This window comes from Verruconis gallopava (assembly GCF_000836295.1).
Source record: "Verruconis gallopava strain CBS 43764 unplaced genomic scaffold supercont1.12, whole genome shotgun sequence".
Lineage (NCBI taxonomy): Eukaryota > Fungi > Ascomycota > Dothideomycetes > Venturiales > Sympoventuriaceae > Verruconis > Verruconis gallopava.
Genome location: NW_015622148.1, coordinates 681,625 through 694,717, shown reverse-complemented (window position 1 = coordinate 694,717; position 13,093 = coordinate 681,625). Strand labels below are relative to the sequence as shown.

The window sequence follows — 13,093 nt, the reverse complement described above, 5'->3', positions numbered from 1 at the left end:
CAGACAGCTCCATATAGATGAAGAACGGTGCGTGTGGGGACAAGGTTCGGCTCTGGACGTCCAGCCAACGACCAAGGCGAACGAGCTGGTGAATCTCCGAAACGGCAGGTCACAAGAAGTTTACTTCCCAAGGAAGGAGACTCGGCCATTTGAAAAGTTCATCTATTTCTCGACGACTAGTCCGCAGAATTCACAGGCGCCCTCGCCCTCCACTTCTGAATTCTCTCATCACGGCCCTCTCGTACATCTCGTAAAGCTCGAAGCTTCTCTTATCCCCGCTGGGTAGCAGCTGGCTGAAGTATGCACCGCAAATTCCATCGCCACGGTTGACAAACCACATGAGGTTCGGGAGTCCGCCCCACTGCATGGTCCCTGCCGCCCTGCCGGTGGATGGGACCTTTTCCACGTTGATAATGCCGCCGAGCCCATAATCGAGGTCCGTTCCGATCGGCACGTTGCCTGCGAGGCCAAAGGCTTCCGGCGACGCGTGAATCTGCATCAAGCCCTTCTTGGCCGCTGGCGAAAGGTTGGGGCTGAACATTAGCTCTCGGGTCTCCTCCTTCAGGATGGGGCATTTTTCCGCGCACAGCGCCGAGAGGAATTTGATGTAGTCGTTCGCAGTGCTGAAGCATCCGCCACCTCCACCCTCGCGGACACCCATGTACGCCTTAAGCGGATTCTCCACGCCACGAGACAGTTTTCCGTTGTCATCCCGCACTGCCATGGCTGCCAATCGTGGAAGAAGCTCCGGATACCTCTCTGGATAGAAGGTCGTGGAGCTCATCCCCAGAGGGTCCCAGATGTTCTTGCGCATGTACTCTTCCAGGCTCAAGCCAGTCGCGCGGGAGACCATCACTCCGGCCCAGTCAATACCTGTGCTGTAGGCCCATCCCTCGCCTGGCTCGAAAAGTAAAGGGGCTTGATACGCCTCCGCGGGGTCAGTCGACTTGGTTAGTCGATAGTTCTCTTTGCTCTGCTTTAGGAACCAGCGACGCCAAATGAACATCTTTGGGTGCGTGAACTCGTAGCTCAGCCCACTGCTATGGGTCAGCATCTGGCGAAGGGTGATCTTTTTGGTGGCTGGCTTTAACGTTGGGCCCTTCTTCTCGTCAATCTTGAGAAGAATCTGTGGGCTCTTGAGCTCAGGGAGAAGGCGTTCCACTGGTTCGTCGAGGGTGAACAGGCCGCGTTCCACGCACTGCAGTGCGGCAACGGAAGCCATTACTTTGGTACAGGAGGCGATCCAACAAAGAGTGTCAGGGCCAAACTCCACAGACTTGGAAAGAGCATCTGCACTACCTGCGCTCGTCGCAACGGCGTCGAAATGGTTCGACAAAGTTGTAGTTCCTGCCGCAAATCTGTGCAGTACATGTCCTGCGACAGTCAAGGTCAACAAGGTAGTTCAAGGAAAGGTGACGAGGATATGCTTGAGCGCTGACCATTGCTGTCGGCCGTTATGACCACGGCGCATGCTACGTTCTCTGCATTGTTGCCAGAGCACGCTCTTGCAAGCAACTGTTCATACTCTGCAACGGATCCCATGGTGGCCTGAGTGTTGATTCGATTTCTCAGCATACGTTGCTTCACCCACATTAGCCGTGGCTCATCCGACTGGTTAAAATAAGAAGAACTAATTGACAGAGTAGGGCTCAAAAATTGCAGGCGGTTCACCAGGTCTCAAAATCACACATGCAACGCTAGATTGAAAGAAAGTTTTGAAGGATGACGTGCTCGAAGGAATTAGCACCAGTCTTACATGTTCTTAGATCATCTCCGCTTATCGCATGGCTGCAGGAATGAATGACGTGCGGAGTGCAGATGCGGAGACTATATTTTGGGGTTGCACGAGTATAGTCGTGCTGGAGCAAGAGACGTGCAGCGTGGACATGAGCCTCGGTTGACTCTCCAAACGAGGTCTCCACATGTCACATGATATTCAGCCTTGCAAGCTTCCATTGGACGATCCGACAAGATGACTTTGCAGCAGCATTCTTGGTGGAAGAATCAGCCCGGACACTAGCCGCCATTGGAGTCGAGAAGACTCTTCGCCATCCGCAGGAGAACGTCTGAAATAGGTTGGGGCTAGCGAGCCGTACCAGGCAGGCAATGGAAGAACAGGCTCGTCTCGCTCGACCCAAGTCGGAGATGGCAAGGTTCAAGAAGTGCTTCCGTAGTTGATGGAATTATTCAATCGGCCTCGCTCCGCGATTCTGCTCTTCCAACACCCCTCTCTATGCCTCTCATGCGCTCTTCCCAATCTGCCCAGCATCGCCCCAAACCCAAGATTTGAACCTCGTACCAGCGTGCGACGAGTAGTGCGCTGCGGATCCTCAGCTCGGCAATATCTCTCGCTTGCTGATCCTGCACGGCCATTATACCTGCGAAACGTGGTGCCTGGGAAACGAGTTGTGTGAAAGACTCCGTGGGAGGGAGCGGTATGTCTTGCAGCGAGCGGAGCTGGCTTGCCGTCGCTAGATAGCTAGGGGCTTCCGAAAGGACGAGAGAGAGCTTTTGTTCTTCGTCTGGCCCGTCGCCGCCAGCCTCGTCCTCCGAATCCGCGGGTTGGAACAACTCCGGTTGCTGCGATTCTGCTCACTGTTTTAGCAAGAGCCGTACTGGAAGTCTATGATTGGGGAGTGGGCCCGAGCACATACGAAGCTTAAGCAATTGTTCCACGGTTCTCGACCGTGCAGCAAGCTGACCCAGCGACTTTTGTAGCTTGTCTATACGATCGGATACGGTAACGCCCTTGGGAAGCTGGGGCGAGTCTTCATCGCCACCGTTAAACATGAATTCCAACCTGTGGAGGCGGTATTCAAGAAGGTCCAGAGTATGCACGAGAAGCTCTTCTGGCGGAAGCGTGTCCATGGTGCAGGGTCGACGCCACGATCCCCCAAAGATGCCGTATCGCAAGAAGAATCCGTGCCTCAGTGTTTCGACTGCCCTTCGAGGTGGGGGGTTCAATTTGTTCGTTCCAATCCAACTGTTCGTTTGGACACACGCGATGCCCGGACAGAGCTGGCGCACAAGGACGGACGAAACGGGCTCGGAGCCTTAGCACTAGGAGGCCTTGACGCCTTCTTTCTTTGCATGCCTTGTCGCCTGTATGCCTTGTCACCTTAGCTCCTTTTAGCCTTTTGGCCTTTTAGCCTTGATTCCTTGGTGGCCTTGCCTGCGCTTCGCCAGGTGGTCTTTTGCGCGTTCTTGGCTGGACTTGAGGTCACGTAGCATCACTGACCACTAACTTACCTAAGCAAGTTAGAAGCAAAGAAGCAACTGCTCCTTTCCCAAATTAAATATTAGCCACCACATCCATTACCACCTCCATCTTACCGTCCTCCTCACCACTTCCTCCTCCTTCTTCTTCTTCCTTTTCGTTCTTCTCTCCATTGACACACCCTCTTGGTCCTCTCTTCCTAATTGTCCGCTTGGCTTGAAGCCATTTCCCTCGCCATGTCTGGCCTTCGCTTTCTAGATCTCGTGAAGCCTTTCACGCCTTTTCTGCCAGAGATCCAGTCTCCAGAGACCAAGGTACTTGCATCACACATCTTACCATGCATTGTGTCTATGCAATTAGTCGCTGACACTACGCGTTCAACAGGTTCCATTTCAGCAGAAGCTAACATGGACCGGTCTTACCCTCCTTATTTTCCTCGTCATGAGCCAGCTGCCCCTCTACGGCATCGTCTCCAGCGATTCATCTGATCCCCTGGCCTGGCTGCGTACAATCATGGCGTCCAACCGCGGAACACTTATGGGTAAGCTTGACCCTAGACTTTCTGCACCTTCAACACCAATCCTGCCAATTGCTTCGTTTCCGAAGACGTCTCTCGGTTGAAAACGAATCATACTGACTCGCGATGTAGAGCTGGGTATTACACCAATTATCACCTCGGGCACCGTTTTTCAATTGCTCGCCGGCACGCACATTCTTGACATCGACATGAACCTCAAGAGTGATAGGGAGTTGTACCAAACTGCGCAGAAATTGCTTGCTCTCTTGATGAGCTTCGGACAAGCGTGCGTGTACGTCGCGTCTGGTCTGTATGGCCCACCATCCGAGCTGGGCTTGGGTATTTGTATTCTCTTGACGATCCAGCTCGTCATTGCTGGTTTGATCGTCATTCTCCTGGACGAACTCCTCCAAAGTGCGTATCCCTGGCTGCTTTCTCCCAAGTTTGGCTCCGTACTGACACTTAAGTAAAGAGGGCTATGGTCTCGGCAGCGGTATCTCACTCTTCATCGCCACAAACGTGTGCGAGCAGATTCTGTGGAAGTCTTTCTCACCGATGACGGTTAACACTGGTCGCGGCCCTGAATTTGAGGGTGCCATTCTCGCCCTTGTCCACCTCCTTATCACTTGGCCCAACAAACCACTTGCCCTCCGCGAGGCCTTCTTCCGTTCTAACCTGCCCAACATTTCTAACCTCCTCTCTACACTGGTGATCTTCGCCGCTGTCATCTACTTGCAGTCCTTCCGCGTTGAGCTTCCCGTCAAGTCGGACCGCCAGCGCGGCATGAGAGGCTCCTATCCCATTCGTCTCTTCTACACCAGCAACATGCCCATCATGCTGCAATCGGCCCTGGCTAGCAACCTGTTTTTGATCTCGCAGATGCTCTACTCTCGCTTCTCCGAGAACTTGCTTGTTCGTCTGATCGGTGTCTGGGAGACGCGTGAAGGCTATGGCAGCCAGCTGCATGCCACCCAGGGTCTCGCGTACTTCATTTCGCCACCCCTATCCTTCCGCGAAGCACTTGCTGATCCAATCCACACCATTGTGTACCTCATCTTCATGACCACCGCCTGTGCTCTTTGTAAGATGCTACCCTGTTTTGAAGTCCGTTTGAGCAACGAAGCTAATGGTATGATAGTCTCCAAGACATGGATCGAGGTCTCTGGCTCTGCACCACGTGATGTCGCTAAACAACTGAAGGAGCAAGGCCTCGTCATGGCCGGTCACAGAGACCAGTCCATGTATCGCGAACTCAAGCGTGTCATCCCCACGGCTGCGGCATTTGGTGGTGCCGTCATTGGTCTTTTGTCTGTCGTTTCGGACTTGATGGGTGCTCTGGGCAGTGGCACGAGCATTCTTCTAGCTGTGACGATCATCTATGGTTACTTCGAAATCGCGGCAAAGGAGGGTGATATGCCTGGCCTGAAGGGCATGGTTGTGAACTAAGTTTCCAACCAAGTGGATGTAGAGGAATGGGGATCAAAGAAAGGGTGTAAACGTAGAGTCGAACATGGAGGGCCGTCCGGAGACGAAAGTACCTGAGACGGAAGTTGTATACTTCTAGCAACTAGCAAACGAAAATGTCATCTAGGAAATTCTTGATGAAATTGGATGACGCTTGGTTGCTCGTCCTAATTTTTCTTCCCCTAAGCAGTACCCGACAAAGAAGATAAGAAAAATGAAAGGCAACAAGAAATGAATAATTATTTCACAGGACAGGACAAGGAAACGATACGTATCGTCCACGGGGATGAACGAAGCTCTCCGCTCAGTCGCTTTCCCCTTTGGGTGTTAGCGCACGACATGATCAACGTAACGGGGACAGCGCTCGGTTTGAACGGTTTGACGTAGATGCTTTTGCTCGCTAACAACCAACCGCCAACCTTTCTCTCTTCTCAAGTTTCTTGCAGCGGCGCTCTCTATCCACTGGACTCCACGCACTACACAAGGAGTGCAGTCGACGGACATCAAATGCAGGTATAGCCAGTTGGGGTGGAAGAGCGTAACCTACAGGTTCCCACCCCCTCTCCAGGCAGTAGCGCGGACGAACGTGAACAAGAAAAGCAGAGAATGCCTTCATACAGCGCTGTCATTCAGGATGATGACATCGATGCGCTGGAACAACGAGTGAACAGGGAGAACAGGCGAGCGGCGAACGGTGGCGGCGTGCGGATCAAGAAGCCGGGCAGGAAGCGGAGGGATCTCACGTTCAGCGGCGGCGGACAGGCGAGCTGGATATCGAGTGTGATCAACTTGGTGAACACGAGTAGGTTTTCGTCCCGGCTTGCCCGCTCTCGTCGGCGGACCTGGGCAAGGAGAAGCGTGAGAGAGTCTTGAGTTTGCTGACGTCGACATGTTGCGCGCCAAAAGTCGTCGGAGCCGGCGTGCTTGCTATGCCCCGCGCCCTCTCGCAGATGGGCATTCTCCTGGGCACCTTCGTGATAATATGGTCCGGCCTGTGCTCCGGGTTCGGTCTGTACCTGCAGACGAAGTGCGCGCGCTACCTCGAACGCGGCCACTCGTCGTTCTTTGCGCTGAGCCAGCTGACGTACCCGAACGCGGCCGTTCTGTTCGACGCCGCGATCGCGATCAAGTGCTTTGGCGTGGGCATCAGCTATCTGATCATCATCGGGGACCTGATGCCTGGTGTCGTGCTTGGCTTCAGAGAAAGTGCTGGTGAGATAGGATATCTCGTCGATCGACATTTTTGGATCACCGCCTTCATGTATGTTCTGCTTCTTCTTCTCTACTTTTTCCTAGTGCGTTTTGAGAAGAGAGACACAGGCACTGATGTGGAGAAATTAGGCTCATCGTTATACCGTTGTCATTTTTGCGTCGTCTAGATTCGCTCAAATATACATCCGTCATCGCTTTGGTGGCCATCGGATATCTCATCATACTCGTCCTAGCCCACTTCATCAAGGGCGACACACTAGTTGACCGAGGCGAAATCCACGTCTTCACCTGGCAAGGCCCCGTACAAGCCCTGGCCAGTTTTCCCGTCATCGTCTTTGCATACACGTGCCACCAAAATGTACGAATGTTAAAAACCCCAGCTTCATCCGGCTTAGCTGCTAACCAGTATCGACCTAGATGTTTTCCATCCTCAATGAGATATCGAACAACTCGCACTTCCGCACAACTGCAGTGGTGGTCGCCTCCATTGGAACGGCTTGCAGCATTTACATCCTCGTCGCCATAACAGGATATCTTTCGTATGGCGATAACATTGCCGGCAACATTGTCGCCATGTATCCGCCTGCTGTGCCATCCACCATTGGCCGCGCTGCGATCGTTGTGCTCGTCATGTTCAGCTATCCCCTGCAAGTACACCCTTGCCGCGCCAGTGTGGACGCGGTGCTCAAGTGGCGGCCTGGACGGTCACGCGAGGAACCTAGGGCACGCAGAGAAGAAGGCAGCGAGATGAGCGACGCGAGATTCGCGGTCATCACGACCATCATCATAGTCCTGTCGTACATTGTCGCCATGACGGTGCATAGCCTCGAGGCCGTGCTTGCCTACGTAGGATCCACAGGCTCTACGTCCATTTCCTTCATTCTGCCCGGTCTGTTCTACTACAAGATCTCCGATCCGGACTCCCCACACAAGCACAGGCTGCTCAAGTCCGACGACGAGGACGACTACGATTCAGACGAAGGCAGCGTGTCGGTGAGGACGAGTCTGCGTAGCGTGCGGAGTGTCGGCAGCTTGGTAAGCAAGAGGCAGTGGAAGGAGGCGCTGTTGCGAAAGCTGAGCTTGGCCCTTGCCGTCTACGGGGTGTTGGTAATGATTGTGTGTTTGACGATGAACATTTTTTTCCATGCCAGCCATTGAGCGGAGGATGGATGATCTAGCTTACAGGAAGTACCATGTTTTGAATAGACGTAGTGTATGGAGTCTCGGAGCGTTAGAATTATGTGTATACGGAGCTTTAGAGGGCATACTGCGAGGGGATGAATCCTGGCATATTAGCGCATCATTTAGATACATCGTGGGTATTGTGACCGAGCATGACGTTCATGTCATCAATGCTTCAATTGGTGGATAAGTTCTTGTGACCTTTTCATAAACAAACTACGGCCAAGTCATTGGCCAGTCAACCAGAGTAGTGGCATTCCTAATGCGTCGAATTTGAATGATTGGGAATTCGATTGATTTATTTTTTTCATTCTACTTGTAACGGCATACAATTATGAAGCCAAGATGGGCCTTTGTACGTGATCCAGACATTTTGGGATTACACCGAAAAGTCTCCTTGTGATCCCAGAGCCGACGAGAGCAATAGAACGCATGACCGATGAATTGTACGACTCAACCCTTTCTCGCGTCAGCTCAATGCTTGGCTTTCTCGTCAGCTGAAAAGCCGCTCCTCTCTATGATACGATATCAGTGCGTAGTCATCTGTTGACGAGAATGGAAAACACGCGTTCTAACAAGGGCATCTGTTCAATGCTGCGAGCGTTGATTAGAAAAACCTCCTTCACTCTTAACATCGCCATGAATGGGATCGGATAGGTGACATTCGGAGGAGTATACACACTCTTCCAGAAAAGCACATGAGCACACATAGGATCTTCTTTTCTAAATAAAACTCTTATCAATCACTGTTGTATGTGATGTCAACGTTCCTCACAATCTCAATATCTGAGAGTAATGATATATTCGTCGATCTGTAACTATGGAAGGCGGGTAGTCACTACAAGAACACATCCAGGAATGAGGTCTCCACAAATCGCCACCTTGCGTTGCATTCTATACGACATGCGAGCTAGCTGCCAGCCTTTCGTGGTAGTTTCTGTGTCCGCAAAATAAACAAGAACGTGCGTGGGTATTCCGTCCCAGAAAACCAAGTCGAATGGATTTGAATAAGCGTCATGAAACACACCCGCTTCATGAAGGAACTCCATGTCATTGAACAACTCTCGTACACTCAGGCTCACAGGCCAGTTATATGCGTCAAGATTGCGGCTCTTCAGACATGCAGTGCTGCAACCGTCGGCTACCATGGAAAGAGAAGGGATTAGGCGAGAAAACTTCGTGTCGTCGCACAGATCCGGAGAGAGCAGGATCCGGGCATTTCATAGCAGAATAAGGTAATTGCTAGGCGCGATGCCCGTCTCGCCCGTTGCCTCGCGGCGTGCCTGCCACCATCTCCCACTGACGTCGCTGATTTCCAACTTCTCGCCCTTGGTAAAGCTGATCTCATTGGCGTCGTCCGGATTGGCCTCGTAACTGTAAATCGCCTTAGCTTTGTACGGATACTCGATAGTGCCTGCCTCAGTAGGTGCGCCGGTTGTCGCGGGGCCCACGGACGCCGAGTTGCGCGACATGCCACCAACAGGGCCGCCCTGGAAACCGGTGACCGGGCTGGACGTCTCGAAACCATTCAATTGCGCAGAAGTGTACATCTGCGGCGCCTGGGACGATGTGTCGGGCCGATTCCCTAGGCCACCACTGATTCCACCGCCCATGTAAGCATTTGAAACGCCTCGTGAGGCGCGAGATGAAGGCTTCTCTTTGTGCAAGGCGAAGGAGTCGACATAGGTGCGGTGCGCCGCGCTGGGTTTGGAGCCGTAGTAGAATATCCAGACGATCTAATAGTATTCAATTAGTATCGCAAGGCACTCGGGACTTTTTTTACTTTTATATTTCGTTATTTCTTTGTTGGTTTAGGGACCCAAACGTACAGCTACCATGGAAAGCAAAATAAAGCCGGCAGCAGCGGCTTCTTTAGCACCGCTGGAAGAGTAGACCAGCGAGTTGACGGAAGAGGTGGTAAAGACCAGGCCTGCCGCGAGAAAGCCTACGATCTGGTGTATGCTAATGTGAGCTATCTGAGCCTTCAAGAGTCTACTTGAAAGTAGGTGCTTACGGCAACATTGTACGTCTGCTCTGCGTCGGAAGCGACGGTGACGAGGACACCGATGATGCAGAAGAAAGTGTAGACGAGCGCCCACCACGCGAAGTTGGGATATGTCTCCTTAACGTCGCTAATAACGGATGAAATGAATGCGATCAGCCATGCAAGCTATTCCGCAGCATGTTAGTTGGTTCCCTTCAACAGCCAAATGAGGGCGGCACCCAGGAGACTTACAATAGCGATACTAATGGTAGCCAGTGCAAAGGGGTCTCCAATGATTCTCGAGATGCTAAATCGTGGCTCAGGGCTGTACCGATCCATTTTACCGAAAGAGCTGGGAGCCCGAAACGACATTCAATGTGTGCACGGCAAGACGCCTCTTATTCAGAAAGATGAGTTTAGAGGTAAAAGGGAGCCGAACTGCAACGACGCGAACAGTGACGATACGAGGAGAAGGACCAGTAGATAGGTGGTGCTCAGGTTGTTTCGGCCGAAATCGTGGAGGGAGGAGCTGGTGGCCGATTCTTGCGCAAGTACCAAGTTGTTTGAGGTGGTCCAAGGGGTGGGAAACGAGGCTCTGAGTAAGGATGGCGACGAGAATGGGTTGGGATTGCTCGTGCGGCGCCGATTCGAGTGGTTCGAAAGCAAGACAGAAGGGCAGCGCCTGGTTGCTTGCTGGGCGAGAGACGCACACGCAATTCCGGTGTTCTGGTCAAGGCCCAGGCAAGACAACAGCAAATGGAGGAGAAGAAAAGTATCTCGCGCAAGGAGGGGATTTCTGCGGTTGCTGCGTCTCAGGTTCCACGAACACAGCGATGGAAGCGCAGTGCGATAGGCGCCCCGACTGTGGGGACAGGTAAAGAAGTCGAGAAGAGCAAGAGCGAAAAGTAGAGGGCGCACCAGACGAGGATATCAAAAGAGCGTAAGAAGGCGACAATTGGTCGTGGTTGAACGGAGCCGGGGAAGAATCCAAGAAGGTTGAGAAGAGTGTGAGAGCGTACGAGAGTCGCGGTTAGGGAGAGACGACTGACTGGCCTTTGCTTTTCGCCGCTCCGGGTTTTGCTCCTCTTGGGGCTCAGGGCTGACCTCAAGGGAGAAGGAAAACGCCCCAGGGCAGACGAGGAGCAAAACAGGGATATGCGTCAACAGCACGCAAGTTTACGAAAAGAGAGCCCGCAGAAGGACGTTGGTCCACTTCAAACCCCCGAAATCATCGCCTGCCGGGCGTCGTTTCGGCGTTTCTCAGCCATCCGTTCCCCGTCTCACAAGCAAACTGTGCCCGAATCTAGCAAGCCGCGCCTCTTTCATGCTTGCTTCAACCACCGTTCATCTCTCGATGGGTTCGCGATGAGCAGCGCTGGCGGTCTCTTGGACAGAAAAGACCTTTCCAGTGTCTTTCCGCGCTGTCTTCGTGCTGCGTCTCCACTGCGTTCCTTTAATTAGCATCCCGCAGGAGGTAAGGCTGGCATGCGCTAAACCCATTTGGGGACATTGCCACCCACCTCATCTCACGCTCAAATTGCTGCTCATCTGCTGTTCCCGAGCTGAGCGATACGTATCCTCGACGACGCTGACAGGACTGTCTACGTATCCAGGTCTCGCCCGAAGCTGGAAACAATCACGATCAGCCAACTTTCTACGGCCCTGTCAGAGCCACGCTTGGCTTCTCCATATAATCAGACGTTTCGACACGCGGACACCGTCAAAAGCATGTTTGAGCTACACCACGCTACGATGAGAAACAAAACCGCGAGCGCCATGACCATAGGGCTCAGAATCTCTCACTTCGATGGCTCAGTTTCTCCTGCTTTATTTTGCCCCGTGTCCCGTTTCCTTATCGTCCAATTTTTTTCGTCCCCTTCTTCCGCCGTCGACTCTGAGAAGCAGCGCGCTCTTCGCTGTTGAAACGTTGTGCCTGCTCTCAAACCCCGCTGAAACAGCCCGTTTGGCTCGTCGTCAGCATAGAAAAACCGGAACCCTCCCGAACCGAGTCGCTGTTTCGATCTCTTTGCGCGACTTTATGTCCGTGGAAATCTTCTCGGGGACCCCCAATCGCGCCTATCAAAAGCCGATCGTCGCTCGCCGTGAAAACGTCATGCTATGCTTGCGGCATGCGTGAGGCCGCAACCTAGCAGGCCAGCTATAACCTACTCGCCAGCCCTTGACACAGCCCAAGTTCATTTGCATCACCGTCCCCTTCGCAAATCTCCTCTTTGAAGAAAGACATCGTTTAAATACTTTCGGTAACTGTGTGCCATGAAAAGCCGGTTCAATCGTTGCTCGCTTTGATGAGGCTTCCAAGCAAGATCTCGGCCGAGGCTTCTCTTTCCACATACGTCCTCTCTATCGTCCATCCTTTGGTGGCATAGAGCAGTGAAGTCGGACTCCAAGTCGCGACTGAGCATGGGCAGATTTCTAGAGACTTGTGTTGCCATGGTTTCCTTGGCCATTTTGCCGACAAGGACATTCTCGAACACGTATTACTGACGACGAAGATTTAATACTCAGCCAAAACCCCGAATATAAAATTTAAATGAGATCTTTAAAGCTGGTTCCTTTTGGGTGAAATTTTTTTCAAAGATCTGAACCAACGTGAACCCATCTGACAATGCTAGCAATGACGAGCCTTGACTGCAGCCATCGGACAGCTAGAAATCGCATGCTATTAGGAAATAATAGCAATGTCCTAGCTAGGATGGATTGTACGCCATAACTCGCATGCTTTCACACATCAGATCTTATTGTTTTGAGCCAAACTATCATCTAATGCAGTGCCAAGGAGCTCTGTCAGCGCAATAATGACAACACAATTGTCTCCTGCTACATTAAATTTCCCAATGCAAAAGCACTTAGGTCGTATCTGTGCTCATAATTACCATTGGGTCTCTCTTGAATTTCCAAAGAGCTGATCTTTTGATTTACTGCAAATTTACCTTGGTTCCTAATATACAGTTTGGCTCTAGCCTTGACCCTATGGGGATACAACCTTCGTGACACCCAAGCTGGTTCAACCTTGACTACCCATTCTAAACCCAATCACAGGTCTGAAGCAGTGCATTTTGGCGGCAATATGTTCCATGATCTTTGTCTTATTCTATTCTCTTGTCTCACTCAACAGGCCAAATTGATCCGAAGCATGTAGGTAAGATTGAAATACATGAGGAAACGGAAAACAATGTTGGACATGGGGACCTTTGAGATTAATTGATGGGAATTCAATGACACGTAACTCCGAAAGCAATCATCGATCAACAATCTTCATTATCCACGTAAAATCTGCCTGCATACCTCACATTCCTCTTCCAACAATGAAGCCGTCGCCACTTCCCAAGTCTAGAAAATCACCGCTACTGTTCAGAATATTGGCTTTGAAGTTCACACATAGGAATTCTGATGATGCGAGGGCTATGTGATACACACAAGCTACACGAGAAAAATTTCTCGTCTCAACCATTCCCCAAATTGACTCTCCCATTTCATTTCCATTACAAAGAATCCT

The 13,093-nt window shown here is 51.9% G+C and overlaps 5 protein-coding genes across 5 annotated transcripts; 2 read left to right on the top strand and 3 right to left on the bottom strand.

Annotated features, from left to right (window-relative positions):
• Window positions 1–190: 190 nt before the first annotated feature.
• PV09_04446 (uncharacterized protein) lies at window positions 191–1,222 on the bottom strand (the record flags this gene model as incomplete). The annotated part of the gene is made up of 1 exon (XM_016357790.1): window positions 191–1,222. The coding sequence occupies one exon, from the start codon at window positions 1,220–1,222 to the stop codon at window positions 191–193; it is 1,032 nt and encodes a 343-aa protein (XP_016214582.1).
• A 965-nt stretch (window positions 1,223–2,187) lies between these two features.
• On the bottom strand, window positions 2,188–2,868 carry PV09_04445 (uncharacterized protein; the record flags this gene model as incomplete). The annotated part of the gene is made up of 2 exons (XM_016357789.1): window positions 2,188–2,588; window positions 2,655–2,868. The coding sequence occupies 2 exons, from the start codon at window positions 2,866–2,868 to the stop codon at window positions 2,188–2,190; spliced, it is 615 nt and encodes a 204-aa protein (XP_016214581.1).
• A 365-nt stretch (window positions 2,869–3,233) lies between these two features.
• Window positions 3,234–5,423, top strand: PV09_04444 (protein transporter SEC61 subunit alpha). Its single transcript, XM_016357788.1, has 5 exons — window positions 3,234–3,531; window positions 3,602–3,758; window positions 3,867–4,148; window positions 4,207–4,815; window positions 4,873–5,423. The coding sequence occupies exons 1-5, from the start codon at window positions 3,454–3,456 to the stop codon at window positions 5,178–5,180; spliced, it is 1,434 nt and encodes a 477-aa protein (XP_016214580.1). The 5' UTR covers window positions 3,234–3,453; the 3' UTR covers window positions 5,181–5,423.
• Window positions 5,424–5,596: 173 nt separating this feature from the next.
• PV09_04443 (uncharacterized protein) lies at window positions 5,597–7,859 on the top strand. Its single transcript, XM_016357787.1, has 4 exons — window positions 5,597–6,000; window positions 6,105–6,459; window positions 6,540–6,768; window positions 6,828–7,859. The coding sequence occupies exons 1-4, from the start codon at window positions 5,805–5,807 to the stop codon at window positions 7,566–7,568; spliced, it is 1,521 nt and encodes a 506-aa protein (XP_016214579.1). The 5' UTR covers window positions 5,597–5,804; the 3' UTR covers window positions 7,569–7,859.
• A 423-nt stretch (window positions 7,860–8,282) lies between these two features.
• On the bottom strand, window positions 8,283–10,698 carry PV09_04442 (uncharacterized protein). The gene is made up of 4 exons (XM_016357786.1): window positions 9,829–10,698; window positions 9,607–9,762; window positions 9,422–9,544; window positions 8,283–9,328 (listed from the first exon to the last, which is right to left on the bottom strand). The coding sequence occupies exons 1-4, from the start codon at window positions 9,946–9,948 to the stop codon at window positions 8,813–8,815; spliced, it is 915 nt and encodes a 304-aa protein (XP_016214578.1). The 5' UTR covers window positions 9,949–10,698; the 3' UTR covers window positions 8,283–8,812.
• Between the last annotated feature and the right edge of the window lie 2,395 nt (window positions 10,699–13,093).